A 21114-nucleotide genomic window follows, 5' to 3' on the forward strand; every position below is an offset into this window, starting at 1 on the left:
TCCAAAACAAAACACCCAGTACAATATTGAATTACCCCCCTTCAACTGAAACAGGAGTCTGAAAAAGTGGAAGAGAAACAGACACCAAGGAACACACATTTAAGATTAATACTGAGCACCGCTGAGGGACAATGTAGCTTTAAAACCTTAAATGAAAGTCAATAACCTCCAAGTTCATTCTCAAAATGGTGATCTTATCATCAGATGATAAATCACAGTTGTTTAAGGTCATTGGCCTGTTGTAAAGAATTAGCTAGTTCTCAAATTCTAGGAAAGAATTGTTACTGGATGGCTTCCAATGGATGACAAAATCTGGTGAGTGTTTTTCAGTAAGTTGACTGGACTTCTTCCAGGTGTTCTCAATTTGAATTAGAGAGACTGCATTCAGACTGTGCAGCATAACTGAATGAAAACCTGGTCCCCGCAGTAAGCAACTCTGCTCTGAACTAATTTGGTAAACTGTTTTGCTTCCATGACAATCTGGATATCAAGCATTTCCCCACCATGCTCAGATAAACTTTGTCTGTCTGGGTAACATACAGTTACATGATGATCTGTATACAAGTTCCATCCCTTTTTAAGGGATGTATTGGGTACCTGGAACTATAGCTCACACTTTTGTTTATGGGCTGTACTTCTGACTGATTCATTTGTCATGCAAAGTGCATACCCGACATGTCTTTTGTATGTATAGATGTATGTATACATTGAGGCTGTATCTTCCTGTTGCAAGTCAGTTTGTGTCAAGACATATAATATAGACTTCCACATAGGGCTGATAGTAGGTGCTCGGTTGACAGGTGTGTAAATTTTCAATATATTTCACAAAGAAATAGCTATTCATTTATTAATATAATAAGTTATCTATATAATAAGTTATTTCATATTTTATATCTATTGAATCATTGTATATTTTTTTGGGTATTTCAATTCTTAAACCTGCCTCCTAACTTTCACACCCTCCCTCAAATCGCACCCTCCCCATCCTCAGCCACTGAAAAGTCAGAGCTCCTAGGGTTAAGGAAATTAAATTGAACCCTGGTTCAAAAGGTTGTTGGTTTGTGTCCATCATTTTCACAAATTACATGTTCAGAGAAAGTACATTTGTGAAAAATCGTAAATCGACAAATTGATTCATATTGCAAAGTTGTGCAGTTTCCCTTAGCAGTTCAGAAAGTTAGCTTTCCGAGAGGCTCCCTCAGTCGACTGTTCCTTTTGAGTCTGAGGAGTTGCAGGTGGCTCTGAGACTTTATAAACAGAAAAGGAATTCTTACCAGACTTGGGATTGCAGAGCACTGGAGGGCTGCTGCTGAGGATGGGGCTGCTGCTGTAGTACCCACTGCTGCCACAGCTGCTGCTCATGCTACTTCTCCTCACAGCAGAGATGATCTTGATTTCCTTAGTGGGGCTCACTATGAAAAGTGAAACATGGTTACAACTTCATACTTTTAACCCAGCACCTAACTCCTCCTTATGACCAGCTTCATATAAAGACCTGCCCAGTGATCTGTCTGGTTTAAAACAAAACACATTTGCCTTAAAAGCTTTTTTTTAATCTACTTCAAGCCATGTAAGACATACAAAGCTCTAGGCATTTACTTTTAAATAAGTCTAAATACATTCCAAAAGCAATGACATTCCTGGCTGGCATCCGAAGCATAATACCAGCCTACGCTATGATACATTCCATCGAACGGCCCGAAAGTTGGCCAGGGTAAACCTGTGCTAAAAGCTGATCTATTGACGTGAAGCTTGAAAGCCAGGAATTCCATTCTAGTTCAAATAAAATACAATGGCCTTCTTTATGGGCCGGACAGTAGAATAATTATATTCTGTTGCTAGTCTTACAAAAATACAATATTATAGCAGAATAACACCATACTGCCATATGTTTGAACACATAATGTCCTAAGGCTAATTCATTAACAACATCTGATGTTGTTGAAAGAGTTGGGTCCGTGGCAATTAAATGAATGGCATAAAGTGTAGTGCCTAGATTTAAAAAGCACATTCTACTTAAGTGAAAAACAGCAAAGATAATTTAAACTTCCTTTTGATGACAATTTATTTGACCAGTTTCACAGCAGGCAGCCAGTGAAAGGTGAAAGGATTCTAGTTTCTTTTTTTTAAATATCTATTACTGGGGCTTGTTGATGAATGTCTCTACCAAGTTTAATCCATATTGAGTAAGCGGTTCTTTAAATAAGAGGCCAAATATAAGTGTAGGGGCCCCTCCACCACATGCTTTCTCTCATGTTTAAACCAACATGACTTACTGTTTTAAACCCACAACACTGCAAGGCACAGTATTCCGTTTCTGTCAAGTAACTAATGAACTTGAAATTAAGGGTTTAAAAAAAAATAATAAAATAAAAAAAAAAATACACATAATTCCTGTAGGTGATGTCCTCCAAAAAAAGGGATAAAGGTATTTCATCATTCCAAGAAATGATATACACAGTGTATTAAAAAAAAGGGTTTCTGCAATTTTAAAGCTGCTTATTTGACTTTTGATAAGTTTTGCTTCAGATAAGCATCTGTTGCATCCCAATTATGGTTTCCCAAGCAAAAAGATGGATCTCAGCACCTGTAGTGTTACTGTTACACCTGGAACACTGTCAAGTCCTCATCATAAGCAGACGTCATCATTAAAAGGAGGCCTCTTAAAGTAACATATGGGAGCTCAAGCATCACTGTTTTTTTAAATTTGATTGTTTTTATAAAATATCTTAACATGTTCTGTATTTATTTGCATTCAATTGCATCTACACTAAACACCCAACTTGTTCATAATCACCCCACATTTAAAATGAGCCATTCTATGTTAATTAAACTTTGCCAAGAGTGTCACATACAAAGCACACTAAAGTGTGAAGAACAACGTGGAGTGCACTTCAAGCGCTACTGCAGGAAAAAGACAGATAATAAACATAATGAAGTAAGAAAACATGATTCTGTAATATGGGGACACTTCCCTTTTACTTTTTCTTTATAACAAGCAGCAATGGTTTCATAAATATCACATTTTGTTTTATTCATAAAAAGACTTATATTATTTCACTCATTTCTGAGTTAAGCTTTGTGAATAGCACCCAATTATTTTGTTATTTTCTGCCAATTTGGCATATCCAATTATTTTTAGGCTCAGCTCACCGCTACCACCTCCGCGCTGACTCGGGAGGGGCGAAGACGAACACATCCTGTCCTCCGAAGCATGTGCTGTCAGCCGACTACTTTTTTTCACACTGCAGACTCACCATGCAGCCATCTCAGAGCTACAGCGTCAGAGGACAACGCAGCTGTGGGCAGCTTACAGGCAAGCCCGCAGGCGCCCGGCCAGACTACAAGGGTCGCTGGTGCGAGGTAAGCCAAGGACACCCTGGACGACCAAAGCCCTAGCTCCGGGCGGCTCTCAGCCAATTGTGTGCCGCCCCTTGGGAGCTCCCGTCCATGGTCAGCAATAGAATAGCCTGGACTCAAACCGTCGACCTCCAGGCTATAGGGAGCATCCTGCACCCCACTCGGAGTGCCTTTACCAGGACAAGGGATCTGTATCATTTCCTAAGGATACATTTATGTTTTGCTGTGGTCTTCCATACTTTAGTTTCATCCTGCCACAATGCAAAAAGTTTGATGGAAGTACTTTTCTTGTTCACTTCCGGTGTCACAGTTTATAGGATATAAAATGTCAACCACCAACACGACCCATAAAAGACATTTTAAATACATTTTGAAGTTTGTATTTAGGTTATAAAAAAAACAGGTGTAATAAAATACACCATTCAGGGGTGTGCAATGCATATAACCTGACACCTGGGACAACAAGATGTGTGTGAGGGACAACAAGCTTTACCTCAGTCACACACAGTAACAAACATATTTAAATGAATGCAACAATACTATTACATTGTTTTTTGTCTACAGTAAGAGCCAATTAAAGTTCACCATCAGATACATCTGTCAACTCATCAACATCTTCTGTAAAAAAAATAAAAAATATATTTTGGGTTGGTAAGCATTCTTGGTTATGTAAAGCAATTTAGTACACTCTCCGGTAATGCTGCGCATTAAAATCATGATATATATGGTAATCGGAACCGAAACCTAAAATGTCTTTATTTGATTTCATTAAGCAAAAAATAGTATTTATCACTAATTGATTGTTTATTGTTTAATAAAAGCAAAATTCTAAAAGTTATATTCTATTTGTGTGTGTTTTTGTGGGATGGTGAGGGGACATTTTAAGAAGGCAAGTAGATTTTTCTAGGATTTTGTCCCATGGTCAAGAAGTTTTTTTCAAAAATTGCACACCCCTGCACCATGGCAAATGATAAACACCCGGTGTGCAAAGGCTATGAAAACTCCCTATGAGTAATTTTAATTGATGAGCCTGCCACAATGTGGTGATGTCTAAGTAAGCAATACCTGTAGCCCAACAGAAGGTGGTTAGGACAGTCATTATATGGTGAAGCGTGGGTATGGCCAAATACTGAGATAATCAATATAATGTGAGCAATGAAATGTTCAATTTATTACTATTGGTGCTCTATTTTACTTTCAAATGCTCATCTACCCAATTAAAATGTCTCATACATAGTAGCACAATAAACATGTCTGATTTTTAACTCAGAGCAAGGAATTATGTATTTACATCTAAATGCCCAATCCAAACTTCCTTCTAAACCAAACTTTAATTTCTCAAACTTCATTACCTTCAGTAGTTCACCATATGAAATTTAAATGTGTGTAAATAATTGTGCAGTCTGAGCAGACACAACCAATCACCAAAACCGCACAAGATGACACTATACACACAGATGCATAATTCAAATTGCATTGCGGCCAGGCAATTATTTAGCACTGCGCGCTATGTAAGCTTAAGAGCAATGCACATCACTCAACACGCACAAATAATGATCAGCAATTATAATAATGAGGAGCTCAATGAGCGTATCGGTCTATTTAGCGGCCGCATTTGCAGAGTTAGGAGTACAGACAGCAGTAGGCGCTGTATGACATTTGTGGAGCTGAGGTCACGGAGTTGTTTGGAGTTGCCAACATCAAGTATCCTTAGAAAATGATAGGTACTGGCCTGCCCTTTTCAGCATGACATCCAGAAATTTGCCTGAATTGGGCTATCCCTCCAGACATTCCAACTGTGGTCTGAAAGGAACCAGAGGCTAAGTAGTGCAGAGAACACAGCACTTTCACATGCGCAGGGATAGATTGACGCATGGGTCTAGCACATTCTTCAATTCAGTTATTAGGTCTAGGATGACCTGCGGAGTGAGACAATAATGCTTTAGCATCGTATCTTCTGATATACCAAACAAAGTGACCCTGGGACTGAATATGCAGGGTCTTCTTCATCTTGCCTTCCTCCTCCGAACGTGTTCCTGCCTCTCCTCAACAAGAGCCAAGTGTCGCCGCATCATGAAGTGTACCAGAGCAGCCATCCTGAAGCCAATGCCAGTTCTCTGCAGGTGTGTGCTTTTATACACCTCTTAGTTACTCGCTTCTACAATGGTTTGTACAAGGCAAAATCCTTACATCACATTATAATGTTTGCGCCAGCTTAGTATCCAGATCCCGCCCAATTTCATGCTCTTTTCTTCATTTAAATGCATTTCAATAAAATTTCAATGGCTTAATGATGGCAAAGTGCCAAGTTGTTAGCGGGTGCAGAATGCCTGGTGAACACCATTCTTTACACACGCCGCATTTTTAGCAAGTGATAAAATCAGACTTTACGGCTGCAAAACACTATGGGGCTTTTACATCCACAAATCACTTTGCGCGTATCCTTACATCACCCCAGCAGTGTATTAACTTATACAGTAAGTAGGCGACAGGTGTAAGTAGCTTTAGTATTGGTACCTATGGAAGTTACAGGCACACTGCCTGAAATCATTAATCATCTTCTGCTTTGGGGACTTTTTTCTCTTTTTCAAAAAGATGTGAAACAGAATTTCTGCATTTAGTTTTAAAGCAAATTGATGTTCACATCAAACTGCATTTAGCTTTTTAATTATGCAATAGCCCTGAATTAGATGTCAGCTAATGCAGCTGACAGCAAACCAGAAATATACAACTCATACATTTAACTTAGGTGCTTGTGAGTAGTCTGAAGTTGTTTTTGTATTTGTTTTTACCCTTCAGGCAAAAATAACACGAATGATGATTTGGAGTAAATAGCTTTGAGAATCTAGCCCAATGAGTATAGAAAGGCAGACCGGTTTGGAAATGTGGTAACATTGTATTCTACTTTAAATAATGGTATTTACTCATACACAGTTTCTTGGTAGAAAACAGCAAGCAAATGAAAACAAGCACGTAGAGATTCCCTTAGGCTTAAAACAGTAATAAGTTTACTGCACAACTAATCTAAACACAGAAAAACACAAAGCCAACTTTGACTCAGTAAACAGTATGGTCCATATTCATAAAACATACCATCTCCTAAATCGTGCCAGTAATAGTGTTTAACATGACAGTATTTCATCGGGTGATGCATAAACACCATTTACCATCAAAAAACATCACTCATCGCAACGTCAGAATAACATGTCCATAGAGACTAATTATCTCATTAACATATTATTCGTCTGATTCTTAAATCTGTATTGTGCCGTTAATTGACCCTTACTGGTATAATAATTAACACATGCCTCAGACCAGGAGGACAACGACATACGTCTTAACGGTATCATTTCCTAACATAATTTCTGAATTTAGGAACATGTATTTAAGCTAATTATTATTATTTATTTCTTAGCAGATGCCCTTATCCAGGGCGACTTACAATTGTTACAAGATATCACATTATTTTTTACATACAATTACATTATTTTTTTTTTACATACAATTACCCATTTATACAGTTGGGTTTTTACTGGAGCAATCTAGGTAAAGTACCTTGCTCAAGGGTACAGAAGCAGTGTCCCGCAGCAGGGATTGAACCCATGACCCTCCGGTCAAGAGTCCAGAGCCCTAACCACTACTCCACACTGCTGGAAAAAAATCTATATTTAATTAACCATTAATTACGTAATTTAAGAATTTTGTTTTGTAACGCATACATTGAATTACATTGTTAACTCATCCAAACAGGATAGGCTACTTAGCCTACTGGTTGGAAAACATAAATCACGTTTGTAGCCTATTAATTGCTATAAGAAAATGCCAGGCTTCGGTGTGCAAGTGTTGACTGTACTGTACATCAGGAGGAGGCCGAGATCTCGGAACATGATCATCCCAGAAGAGTGAGAAGACCCTACAGATCTGAGCTGTGACTTGCTCTGTATTACTCTGATGATGTGATTCGTAGCAGGTATCGATTTAACAGGAGCACAATTATTCACCTTAACATGTACATGGAGAACTACTAGAAACAAGGCTGTCCCCGTATTAATGCATATTAACTCAGTGCATGATTAGGATTCTGATGTTGGTGAGTTTTGCAGGTATATTCATCACTGCCGTACGCAGAAAAAAACTAGTAGGCTACTTATCTTTACATATTTTTCACAGCATTCCATCTACCGATACAGGCAACTCAAGTCATTTTAAAGTTAATTATATTTCATTACAATATGTACGTGTGTTTACTATTTACAGCTATGACCAAACGTTTTGCATTACCCTATAGAATTTTGCTTCATAAAGTCAAATGAAATATGCTGAACAATGTTACGGTTACATATTGGATTACATATCGATTTGTTTTCCATATACTGAAAAACTGACAAAAATTGAAAAAATGTGACATTTTGAAATCTAACGTGAAATACTCTACTACTATAATGGCTTCTGGTAGACTTTTGCAATATAATTTTGTTTTCTTTCATTACATGATGTTAAATAAAAGATGTAAATTATGTCATATAGATTTTTTTTTTGGTATTGTCTCAATGCTTAAATTCTAGGTGATGCAAAACCTTTGGCCATAGCATAGCTGTATGTTGCAAAATACATATTAGTGTCAAATGGGATTGCTAGTTAGTTCAAGAAGTTGTAACTACAAATAAATTGCAAGAAATATGTAGCGTTTCCTAATCCAATTTCACTATGAAACCGAGTAGGATTGTGTAACAGGCAGGATTTTTCAAACTAGCTGTATTTATTTATTTTAGTTTAAAAGAAGCTTGTTGTATGGTAAGGTGTACTGTATGAGAAACAGATTTGAGATTCTAGTAAGTACAGTATGTATTGTATTTGAATGAATTGTGCAGCACAGGCCATTTTCCTGCCATTTAACAATGAATTGTATTTTAATGTAACTGTGTGGTGCTGTCTTTCTGCGCCATTTGTCATTCAAACAAAAGTTTTAAATGTAATATTACGAGAAAGATAACCGGGGCTTGCTGAAGCTGCAGTGCCTTCTATACTTTCTTATGTGCTGCAAAGAAAATGTGTGCTAACATTAGACAATTCTTTTTTTGTCAACCAAAATTAAATTATGAACTATGACAACACATTACATTTCTGGTAGTTACAGTTATTTTTCAGGAAGGCATGTGCATATAAGCTATATAAAAAAAGTATAATTTCTTTGTATTCAAAAAGCATTTACTGCACCTACCCTAACCTCTCACTTGCATCCAGCACCTGTGTGTGCAATTATTATTATCTTTAAAACTGACATCTCGATATTTCGGACAACCTGCCCGTCTCCAGACATGTTCCATAGCCATAACGTGACGGTGTAAACAGACAGCGTATGCCACTGATGTCTTAAGTAGGGGACACAGCTCATAGGAGGCAGTGTGGTCCAGTGGTTAAAGTCCAGGGCTTGTAACCACAAGGTCACCGGTTCAAATCCCACCTCTGCCACTGACTGACTCACTGTGTGACCCTGAGTAAGTCACTTAACCTCCTTGTGCTCCATCCTGCGGATGAGATGTTAAATCAATGTCCGATTGTAAGTGACTCTGCATATAATGCACAGTTCACAGCCTACCTCTGTAAAGCGCTTTGTGATGGTGGTCCACTATGAAAGGCGCTATATAAAAATAAAGATATTATTATTATTATTATTATTATTATTATTATTATTATTATTATTATTATTATTATTATTGTATCCATCTGACAATTGGTTAGATAACATCCCTTGGTAACAATCTGTGAAGGTAAATCACATCTGTACTCATTACTGGAGGGTAAAATAACCAGGCAGTGGTTTTATAATGGTCGTAAATTACTGCCATCTTGGTCCTATGTATACAAATTGGTAGCAGTGTCAATTAAAAAACAATCTGAGGAAACTCAGTTCTCCCTATTTATTTTAATATCAAGACAGCAAATTTCTCAAAAGCACAAGTTGTAACCAGAGAAAAGAAACAGGTTAGACCAGGGGGCTGTGGCACTGTAGATAATTATCTCCCATCACATGGTGTCACGCACATAAACATTACATTGTAATGGCAACACTGCTACAATCCATATTTAATAAATGTTTTGTTTTTCTCACAACATTTTGAAACAAAACCCACGATTCAACCCCCTTGTGAAATATTAAAGAAACAAAAACATACTTTAATTGCACTGTTAAATTTTGTTTTAGATTCATTATCAAGGTGTGTTAATATTGCTCTTCATTAACTTTGTTTATTGTAGGGAGTTATATTTTTTATTTATTTATTAACAGCTAAATGTTAATTGAATTGGGCCTTTAACTGAAAACAGAAGATGTCCAGAAATAATTTAAATGCATTGGCTAAAATACAGCATTTAATTTAGCAATTTTGCTCCTAAATGGGAGGACATTATTGTAGGGCAACCAGGCCAGCTTGTAAACATTTTACACTTTATTAAGCCTGCTGCTTTGGGCAGTGTCTAATTATAGCTGAGGAAACTATGTCGTGAGCTACGATAGAACAATATGCCTCTGGTTTACATAATTAAGAACTCCATCACTGATGTTAGAACTCCGGTGTTGTGTTAAGTACTTGAATATCGAAAGATTCCTTTAGAAGCCAGAAGATTAATTAAATTCGGATTAGGGTCTCACTTTTAAATCTGACAAGATCTTGGCAACAAGGGTTAAGCCAAAATCGAAGGGACCTGAAAATGGGACTCTGACTTTTAAGAAAAGGTTAATAATTTCACTGCTTTCCCCATTCTATTTAATTATTCTCCATCAAAGCGCAGTCAGCATTCTCATGAACTCGGTTTAGAACCGCTTCAAGTAATGCAATGTTGTAACTTGCCCAGGCTCTGTGTGACGGATATAAATTGCTGCCGGCTACAACTGGTCGCTGGCTGCAAAAAAGCAACGGTACCTGGATACTGTGATTCAGACATTAGCTCTGGTGAGGTAATGCAATGAAGGATCTAATCAAAGTATATCTGGGGCACAGTAATCTCTAATCTGTTTCTTCAAAAGTTAACCTGCAATACCCTGCCAGATGTGTTATTTTGTTATATGATGCATTATAAAACAGGATTTAAATCCTATCACGAGCTCCCACCAACAAGAATGGAAAATGTATCCAATGAAACGGAAAAACAAATATGTGCTGGTATCCTGATTATCTAGGAGCTACATTTCTGTATCTATTCTTGCACTTGTCACTCTGCGTCATAGTACAAAACTGGAAAGTTACCATGGTAACACCACAGAGGCTACATACAGACACATGAAGATATACAGCTTTTTTAAGGCTCATCTTGGGATTTCATATGGAAAGCCCTTGGCTCCTTTTCCATTAGTTCATATATGTAAGTAGATGTTTACATAAATAACAAAACAATAACACATGGTCAGGGTTGAAGTAGATTCCTGTTTTTTAACTCCAATTCCATTTCCAAATCCTTTTTAAAATCAATTCCCAAATTCAGTTCCAATTCCAATTCCTTCCAAAGAATTAGAATTGGAATTGGAATTATTATTTTAGAGAAATAATAATTGTTGTGATTGTTCAACTGCTTTGATTTGAAGCCAATTTAATTAACTAACAGTGGCTTCAATTAAAGGCCTGGTGATGGCAACAAGGGGGCTACAGGGTGTTGCCCACCCTGGGTAACACCCCGGCGACACGTCTCCCACTTAGGATGATGTTCTATTTTTCAGGCAACACAAGGGCAACTTTTTCAATTCCAGCCAATCAAATTTAATAGTAGTGTCATATGATGATAACGCTCGACCACAACGTCAGACAGACAGTGTATATGATGCATTCTGATTCCTGCATTTTATCCAATTAATTATATGTAGTCTATATATATGCAATACAGTGTGTATGTGGATAAGCAAATGTTAATGTCCACGATTACAATATTTAAGCTATGAATATAATTCTACAATAATAAAATGTATGTGTAGCGTATTTTTAAAAAATATGTTTCATTTGAATTTGCCGTGTATGCAGTTATGGAGGATAATTTGTGCCAAATATAAAAAATAAGTACATAAATAAATAATAGATGTAATTTATTTCGATTTTTATTTATTTATTTTTTTCATTATTTTCAACACGCAGGCAACAAATGTGTTCCTCTTGCTGCCATCGACAAAAGTTGCCCGTGTGACCAGGCCTTTAAGTAAGTTGTTGCCACTGTGAGAAGCTCATTGTAAAACAATACTGCCAATTGCTATTTTGATCAGTGATGTGTTGGAACTGATTACAAGGGAATCGGAATTGGAATTGGAATTTTAATTTACTCCAACCCTGGACGTGGTTCACAGTTTTGTGTGAAGAGGTGGTCTCTTATGAATTAATACATTTGTTCTGCAAATGGCATCTGTACTATATGTATACTGCACCAGACTTTACCAGCTGATTTCCAGCTTATATTTCAGCTCTGTATAGTTAATAAATTACCCTGGGACAATCAACTCCAAAGTAATAGGTGTCTTGAGCACCCTCTAACCGCATGCAAAAAGGCATTACTGTACACTCCATCAACTCGGCACTGTGTGAAGACAATATAACCTTATGCTTAGCTGGCATTACCTGACAATCAGTGCCAATGTTCACTCAACTGTTTAAAAAAGAAAAGTAAATATTTAAGCAAATAACTCCCCACACACTTCTAATGGAAAAAGAAGCTGAAAAATGTTCACCATTCATTTCAAAGTATTTGGCTGACTTTGCAGACTTGATACACCATAAGATTAAAACAAATTAAACACACGCAACCTCTGGCATTTAACAGCTACAAGGAATTACAGTCCCAAACTAACTAGATGATAACAATGAATGGAAATGTTTTTAGAAATTGATAAAAGGGAAATACAAACTTAACTTTGAATTTGTATTAATATTGTTGTGAATATTTTGGAGTTTTTAATTGCAATTTCTTAGCTTTTATTAGCATAAGCAGCATTTTCACTAGTTAGTCTTTTTTGTTGAAGATCACTTGTTTTCATGATTTTTCTATGCAATAATTCAGGTTATTACAAATCACTTTGGCTAGGGTGATGTTGGATGGAGACATTTTATAAGCACAATAATACACCCCTAGGTATGTGGTTAGAAGACCATGTTGTATGTTATTGCTTTTTTTTAAAAAACCACTATAAATATATAGTTACCATTGTTTATTCCACAAATTAGTCGGATTATAGGTTTAAAAAAATAGGAACATATCAAGTACTTCCACTGATCGATTCAATTGAAATAGGTTGATAATATTATGATAGTAAAATATGTAAAAGAACATCTGGAAAATGTAAGGCAAGGAAATATAATACCTGAGGTTTCTTAACAACATCCTGTCTAATAGCATGTAATAACATGCCCTTACTGTATTTACTGCAGTCTAATTTCTTTAGCACATTAACAACCTAACAAGATGTAGGGGGTGAAGAAGCTGTGGTTAAACAAAGCTGTGGGGTGGTACCTGAGAGAAAGCTGGTGTTTCCACTTTCCGTGTTCTGTTTGCGCAGGCAGAAAGGGCTGTCGTGGCTCTCAGGGATGGGTCGGCATCTCTCACTGAGCAGCTCCAGCAGCCGCCTCCTTCGGCGGAAATTCATCCTGAACTGGTACAGGAGATTGCTGTCCACAAAGTGGTGCTTATTGGAGACTGGGGAAACAAGATCAAGGCTTCGTTCAAATGACAAAATGTAGGGGAGACAGTGGCATACTTTACAGCAGTATTTATATGAATATTTATATGCACACATATTTATGCTGTTAATTGAAAGCTTCTTTATTTCCAGCTTTTTGCACCACATATAACTTTTTGTCTAAATAGGCTCATTATTTGTATATATTTTTTTGTATGGTACAGTAAATGTGATTAACTACTATCCCAATTATTTGTTATAAGTAGTTATGTGGAATCTATAAACATGTTAATAACTATGTTAATAGTTCTAGGTTATGATTTGAAAAAGTAACACTGAATGGCAATAGACTTTTGTTTTCTGTTTTAGTTTTTGTATGGTGGCTACATTCAATTCATATATATGATCACTTCTAACAGATCCTTGAAGTGCTGCCATAAAATATTAATACATCGGGCCTCATTTACTAAAGGGCACTAAATTTAGAGTTACCGTGCACGTAAAGTAGTCAGCCTAACATGCGCGATAAATCTAAATTTACTGCTCCATTTACTAACAGAGAACGCATTCATTTATGTGCTCACTATTTGGCTCATTTACATGCCATAGAGCGGGCACTAAATTTACTGCGAGCAATGATTTAATGCACACGACAACGTCCGAGACTACACGTGACCACCTTCATTTAAAAAGCCCCAGCAGTCCAGGCGTATCTTTTGGTCAGTAGCTTATTGTGAAAGGTGGAGGTGGCTTACATTGACCGAAAATGAGCGATCAGCAGACACAGCACTCAGCAGGGGACAGGCAGAGGCAACGTAAAGTGAAACTGCACTGTTTACCTTTTAATTTTAACATGTATTCCTTGTCTGATGTAAAAAATTTTTTTTTAAAAAAGCCCCTTTCCTTTCTCTTTTAAAAGAGACCTGGCGTCTTTTTACAATACTTCTCAGTAGCCCCGGCGCTTACTGTTGACTGGTGATTATTTAAGACCCGACAATTATTGGAAACTTTACGGTATTTTCAATTTTATTTTAACAGGATACCATCTCATGTGTCAGTAAGATGTATTTATTTTGCATTAGTGAATCAGTGAATCAAACTAACAAATCTGTTGAATTGATTCACTAAACTGAATGAATCAAACTAATCGAGTCAGTAAAAAGAATCGAACTGCACATCACTAGTTTTCAGCCCAGAAAAAGAGGTTTAAATAGCGTGCCTGTCAGTGGTTAAAGCCTGGTTTCCATACACACTAATAAATGATCAATTAAATGCGCGCACTAAAATGAATGCCCTTTAGTAAATACCATGTGAATACAGCTCATCTCATTATTCTGAGCTGGATGCTCATTTAAATACATCAGCAAGCATTACCATAAAAATCACAGTCCTTCTGATTACCATAGTGTGAAGCACTAGATTTAGTGCGCACCATAATATGCCAAGTATCTCACACGATAATGAATAAAATTGCAATTTACCATAATGTTTAGTGCCCTTTTCGTAAATGAGGCCCATTGTCTATTAAGCATATAAAACAAGTGAATAAAGTATTCTAAAACAGTGGCAGATCTATTTTAATCCTTCAGATGTCATCCCCAAACTGTAATTGAAAGTTAGGTGGAAAGACATCCAGAGTAGGTTTACTTATTTTAGGGCAGATGGTCTGCCACTGTTTAGATAATAATATAATATATTTATTTTATATAGCGCCTTTCATAATGGACCACCATCACAAAGCGCTTTACAGAGGTAGGCTGTGAACTGTACATTATATACAGTCACTTACAATAGGACATTGATTTAACATCTCATCCGCAGGATGGAGCACAAGGAGGTTAAGTGACTTGCTCGGGGTCACAAAGTGAGTCAGTGGCAGAGGTGGGATTTGAACCGATGACCTTCTAGTTACAAGCCCTGGACTATAACCACTGGACCACAGTCATTCAAATATAATTCCTGTTATATGCATACTGAGATTGTATTGGTCAGAAAAAGCTTTCACAATCTCTATTTGAAGATATGCTGTCTACTGAAGCTTTCAGAATGCTGTGATTAAGCCATGAAGATACATGATGTTCTTGCATTTAGATTTATAGTAATTGCATTTTTCAACTTCAAATCTAAGATGATTGATCTCTAGTACACTCTTGGCTACATCTTCTTTTACAATAATTTTTCCCTGTGAGAAGTGTGCTTTGTAATTTTCCAGATCGAGAGTCACACAGTATAATGCAGAATTAAACAAGTTTCTAATCACCGTACCTTGAAGAATGCATCCGATTAAACGAAAATGTCAGGAAAAGCTAAAGCAATGACTCACTTCACAAGATCTGATTTAACTGACTTTGGTGGGCATCAGTCATCCTTACTATGTATACTGTCAACTGACAGGAGTGATGACAATATGGTTCTGGCAATGACAACCATTTCCAGTTTGTGCAGATGCATTAAGAGCAGAGCTCACAGTCCTTCAAGTTTATGACAGTAAATAAATTCATCATTATAATGCGGACCAACAAAACTGGGGACCAGAAATACTGCTGACTGGGATTCCAAGCCCTGTTGCTATCCCAACAAAAGACAGGTGGGAACAGGTTTTTGTTTTATGTGGAATACATTATACAGTGATATATATGTCTGTGATATTTTGGTGTTAAAATCTTCTAATTAAAAAAGTTAAGTTTGATCCACTGGACTGGACATATTCTGTAACTAAAGAGAGGAGAGGATGCTTTGTGATTAATGATTTGTGAAAATATGAATACAAAACTTGTGATAATTTAATTACACGATTAACTGTTGTAGCACTACAGAACACGACCCAGAATACAGACTCAGCAACAGAGAATAACCTGTAAAAGGTTTCAGTTCATTTTGGTAACGATGAACTAACTACACATTTGATCCAACATTAAAATGCATAGTTTGTTTGTCTTTTTACTTTCTACATGATTTTATTTTCCCCTTATAACACTCTTAAGAAAATTAATCCCTGAATGTAAAGAAAAAAAGAGCTACGTACAAACACATCACATTTTCAAAGAGAAGAAAGTATATATGGGAGTCCCCAGGAGGAAGTGGCAAAAAACAAAGAATAGTGTAGAATTTTATAGCGAACAGAGCACACCGCTTCATTTACTGGCTTGTCTTGAATCAGCATAATCAGCTCTTGAAACTAGTTCTGGATTTATCTTTACTGTTTTCTATTGGCTGAAAGGCTCCCTGCAGGGATATGGTTAAAAGCTCCCTGTAAATAGGCCTGTAATGATCTTTCATTCATCCTTGAGCATGGATTGAAAAGAACTTGGACTTTAGCCCATTTACATTGTAGAATAAGAACAGATGCATTATGCTAAGAAGATTTGTAGGCAATTTCAAGGTAAAGTAGTGAACCATGCAAAGAAAATTTGCAGTAAATAGTCATGTCAATCATTTATTTAAAAGAAAAAGTAACAACACTATCTCAAAAGAACTGAACTAACTTGGTTTTGCATGCGACTTAGAATTACCTTTCAGGCAATTCACATATTGTTTTCTTTGAGGGAGAGAAATTCTACTTCACAATTCAAATGACCTAATTAATATTAAAATATGGGAGGGTATATTAACATTTTCTGTCAGTGTTCCAATTTGGCCTTCTTAAACTGGGTTTACAATACATTTTTACCTTATTTGGCCATCAAAAACATAAAATTAAAAAGAGAGGGAGACAAAACAAAAATCTAGGCATAGTGTTACACAAATACCCCAAAAAATCCAACATTCCATAACAGAGCACTATCCATGCATAATTTGCATTTAGAAAATGGGCTTTTTATTTCCTGGCATCTCACTGGCTGATACCCATGGTAGGGGGGTACATTAACTTTCAATAGATGACCAGGAAGTAAAAAGTACCAGCATAAGAGCCTTTTCACCTGGACAGATATCCTTGAGCCACCTAATGTTCAAGTTTTAAACCGCAAAACTTGTTTCTGTCTCTTTTTTTTCAGTCTCTTTTTTTCGTAACAGTTGCCCATTTTCTAAGAGCAGTAAGACCCTCCAGGATGGGCGGTATTGTTCTTGTGAACCAAATCTTAGGTGTAAGAGATTTTATTTCAACTCTATACACGGCAGATCAAGCCTGGTGCTGAGGTCGGTAGCCTGCAGCAATAATATAGGAGACCACTGTCACAAATTCCCAGCTATGCTAATGTAATATTTTATTCGGGTACAAACTTGAATTTGTTGTTCATGGTAGGTAACCAATAGATGCTACTTAAGACTAGTATACAATGAATTGCATCTTATTGCTAAGGGACAGAAAAGTCTAAGCTTAAAGCAATCAGCTATCCGATCACCAAACGTTAAAAATAACAAAAGGATAAAAAATATATATTTATATGCTTTGCACAGGGCTTTGTTATTTATTTATTTATCTATTTATTTATTTTTGCAAAGGGCACTGTTTTTTTTTTAATTTTGTAGTAGCGTTTTTTTCTGTAGACACCAGTAAGTAGGTGCTAAATTGCTAAAGCTTTTTTTGTTTGTTTTGTTTTACATTAAATAAATGCATAACTACAGATGACACATTACTGTAAAGACGAAATGTCTAAAATGGGTTTAATCATACGAAAACTTGATTTATTACTTCAAGTTAAAACTTGTTGAGTAATTGTTCCTATTGTGCTTATCTATGTCAGTACAAGGTCATGCCAAGACAAGTACTTTGTTCTGAATAATAAAGCAAGCCTTAAATGTATAAATGAAATGGTTTTGATGAAAGAACATGTTCAAAAAATGTTCTGATAGTTATTCCCTATTATTTAATATCTATAATTGTATATATAACAGTTCAATCATGTAAACACTGTTCTACCTATTACTCCTTGTTGCAATATACTTATTTTTCTTGGACACTGCTAATTCTAACATACCTCAGAATTACATTATTAAACACTTCCTGTCATTTGTTATTTTTTAATATTATACTGCTTACCTTTAATTGGTTGATTCTGTGTATTTAAAAAAAAAAAAAAGATCCAAACGTACTAGACATGCATCAATGGCTGTGTTTACAATGACTTTGGCACCCAGAATGGAACGTTCTTTTTCTAGATTTGTGATGTCATCATACCATCATTGTATTATGTTTTTTCTAGATTTTGGAAATGGAACGCCTGGAGGGGGTAGGCCAGTGCCAGTTTGGTACAATTAACATCGTTCCACTGGTCAAAATGTGTCAAAAAAGGACAAATTGAAGAATTGTCATTTTGCTGAAACAGAAATCATTTCCTTATCTTCTGTTATCTCCTGCAAATCTCAGGTTAAGAAATACATATTGCACTTCATCAGAACAAATAACGCAAAGGCCAATGAAACTTTGAACAGGGCACAGAGCTACATCAAGTCAAAAGTACATTATTAGTAATTTCACAACAGACATCTCTGTATGATCTCAAACCAAGTTAATCTGTTTCTAGTGAAAACACTCATCTAGGGCAACTGGAAGCTGCTAGAGACTGGAAAATGCTGGCAGATGTTGGACAACGGCTTATTTTCCCATCGGAGACACCCTGTTCACCTGGTAGAGTTAACAGTGCCATGGGAGGATGCTGTGGATGGGGCGTATGAAAGGAAGAAACTTCATTACGCTGAACTAGCTGCTGAAGCGGAGCAGCAAAGATGGAGAATCCAGGTTTACCCAGTGGAGGTGGGTTGTAAGGATTTGTGGCACACTCCACAACCCGGTTTCTCAGAGACATCAGATTCAGTGGTCAAGAGTTGCGACGCATAGTGAAGAACTTATCTGAAGCAGCAGAGGAGCAGCAACTGGCTCTGGTTGAGACAAAAAGATTTTGGTTGGGGATCTCAAGCACAGTGAAAGAAAGCAACGTTGATGGAAAGCAATGTAAGTAAGCTGGGTTTAGCTGAATGGGGGACAGAGGGGGGTGATGCTGGGACACCAGAACCACTGTTGAGCCCTCTTAAGGTGTTGTGGGCTAGTCGGCGAAACACCAAGGATGGAAGTACCCTTCTCAGCTCAGTCCAAACGGTTGTCATGCTGATGTGCTACGGAGGCCGCACTGTGGTTGATCCCTGGAGCCAACATTGGAGCAGTTGTGTGTGCTGATGCACCAGGGAGGCAAATAGGCTGATCCCTGGAGCCAACATTACACTTCAGCCATCAACACCAGGCAGAAGGATATCTACATCATCAGATGGAAGGAAACGCAGAAAGATCACATTCATTTACAGTAAAAGAAGCTATGTCTTAGTTGGTACTTATCTTGGCGAGAGCTGAGTCCAATATCAGCATGAAATTTTAACACCTACTCTCATGTAATGGAAATCATGTATACATATACTTTATAAATGCAATATACAATTTGATATACATAACTCCAGACTGTGGCTGATATGGTCCCTAAGATCATAGTAATGAATCCCACTGTTGAAAAAATATTTTAATACAAAAATACTACTCATAATAATTATAGTAGGTATAGCCTTTCCATTTTTTTTAAATTTGAAGTTAAGAATCATACATCTTTTACTAGAGATGTAGTTCATGAAGTTCATGTTAGAGCGTAGAGATTCTGATAGTCGTAATGCTGAGTTACTAAAAAACAAAGCACATATTAACTTACATAGGTAATTTAAGCAGTAGTCATGGTAGCATGCTGGCACAACTTTAGCATAGCACATTAAGGAATCTTAATAGAAACATTGAACTAATAATTAAATTTAACCATCCTTGAAAATATACAAAAAAAAAACAGAGTTTAATTACAGCTGTTGTAAACCTGGATGGCCACGATGATAAGTAAAATTGAAACGTTTCTGTAATATAATTCTAAAATCGTTGTAACCACCCATTTTAATGTATTGCACATTTCATTATTGGTATGTTTTAATGATGCTTGCTACATGAAATATTAGCATAGCCCCTCCTTAAATACAGTACCATAAAATGACACCCACTGGCGAGGCACAGAGAGAAATTCTGTATCGTCAAGAGATTTTAAATGCAAGTCAAGACAGGTTGAAAAAGCTGAAGAGCAGTATGGCATTAATAGGTCTAGCAGATGGCCCACTCGTGAATATATTTATGAAGTAGGTAAAGCAACCCAGCTAGGAGTCTCATAGAACTGTCATCCATTGCAAACCAAAAATAACTCATTGGTATTTTTAGTAACTTACAAGCAAGCTCTAGCTGCAGTAGCTGAGCACATCCTATTTCCTTCATGTACAGCTACGACCAAAAGTTTAGCATCACCTAGAATTTTATGATTGAGACATCATTTATATAAACATAATTAAGATCTTATTTAACATCATGTAATCAAAGAAACTACAAAATGATATTGCAAAAGGTCACCAGAAGCCATAATAGTACAGTATTTCATGATAGATTTTGAAATGTCACCTTTTTCAATTTTTGTTAGTTTTTCGTTAAGTATAAGGAAAACTACAAAGTGGTGTGTAATTCAAATGTTAACCTAACATTATTCAGCAGGTTTCATTTGACTTTATAAATCAAAAGGGTGATAAAACAAATTGACTATAGCTGTAGATTCTAATCCAAATTTTAATAAAGTATGTGTCCAGAAAGCGTTTCAGATACTGCTTTCATGGGGACTGACATTGTCGTTATCAGATGGAGGCTTAGGAAATCCACTTGCAACTGTTGACTGTCAGTCAATGAAAGGTATTGGGACACTACAAACACTCAATAAAACATATTAGGATACTATAAACTCATTGTACAGTCTGTATCTCCATGTTATCTTGTGTTGTCTGTACTCATTAAAATTAGTGTGGGGACCACGACTACAGCAGGGTTGTTAAGCATTTCTAATTGCACTATCCCTGTTCTTTTACTACTCAGCAAAAGAGTTCCCTGCCTGTTACATTAACATGGTACACGATTTGATAACACACATATTCAGCTCATTCCCAGATAGGTCATGATAACTAAACTGGACATGTACCATACTTTCATGTAGAAGAATCCTTGATTTATTCCCTGCCCTCAATATTTATTTGTATTTTTGACATGTAAGTCACTTTTTTAAATTACAAATGAGAAATCATCCAGTCACCATAAAAGACTTGTC

The 21114-nt window shown here is 36.6% G+C and overlaps 1 protein-coding gene across 2 annotated transcripts in view; it reads right to left on the reverse strand.

Moving 5' to 3' along the window:
• Positions 1-21114, reverse strand: part of LOC117400507 (DEP domain-containing mTOR-interacting protein-like) — a 71185-nt gene that overhangs the window by 23700 nt on the left and 26371 nt on the right. For both annotated transcript variants that reach the window (XM_034000578.3, XM_034000577.3), the window contains exons 6-7: positions 12847-13029; positions 1275-1412 (exon numbers count right to left, since the gene is read on the reverse strand). In XM_034000578.3, the coding sequence (XP_033856469.1) occupies positions 1275-1412; positions 12847-13029 (321 nt within the window). The remainder of the gene's footprint in view (positions 1-1274; positions 1413-12846; positions 13030-21114) is intronic.

This window comes from Acipenser ruthenus, chromosome 4, assembly GCF_902713425.1.
Source record: "Acipenser ruthenus chromosome 4, fAciRut3.2 maternal haplotype, whole genome shotgun sequence".
Lineage (NCBI taxonomy): Eukaryota > Metazoa > Chordata > Actinopteri > Acipenseriformes > Acipenseridae > Acipenser > Acipenser ruthenus.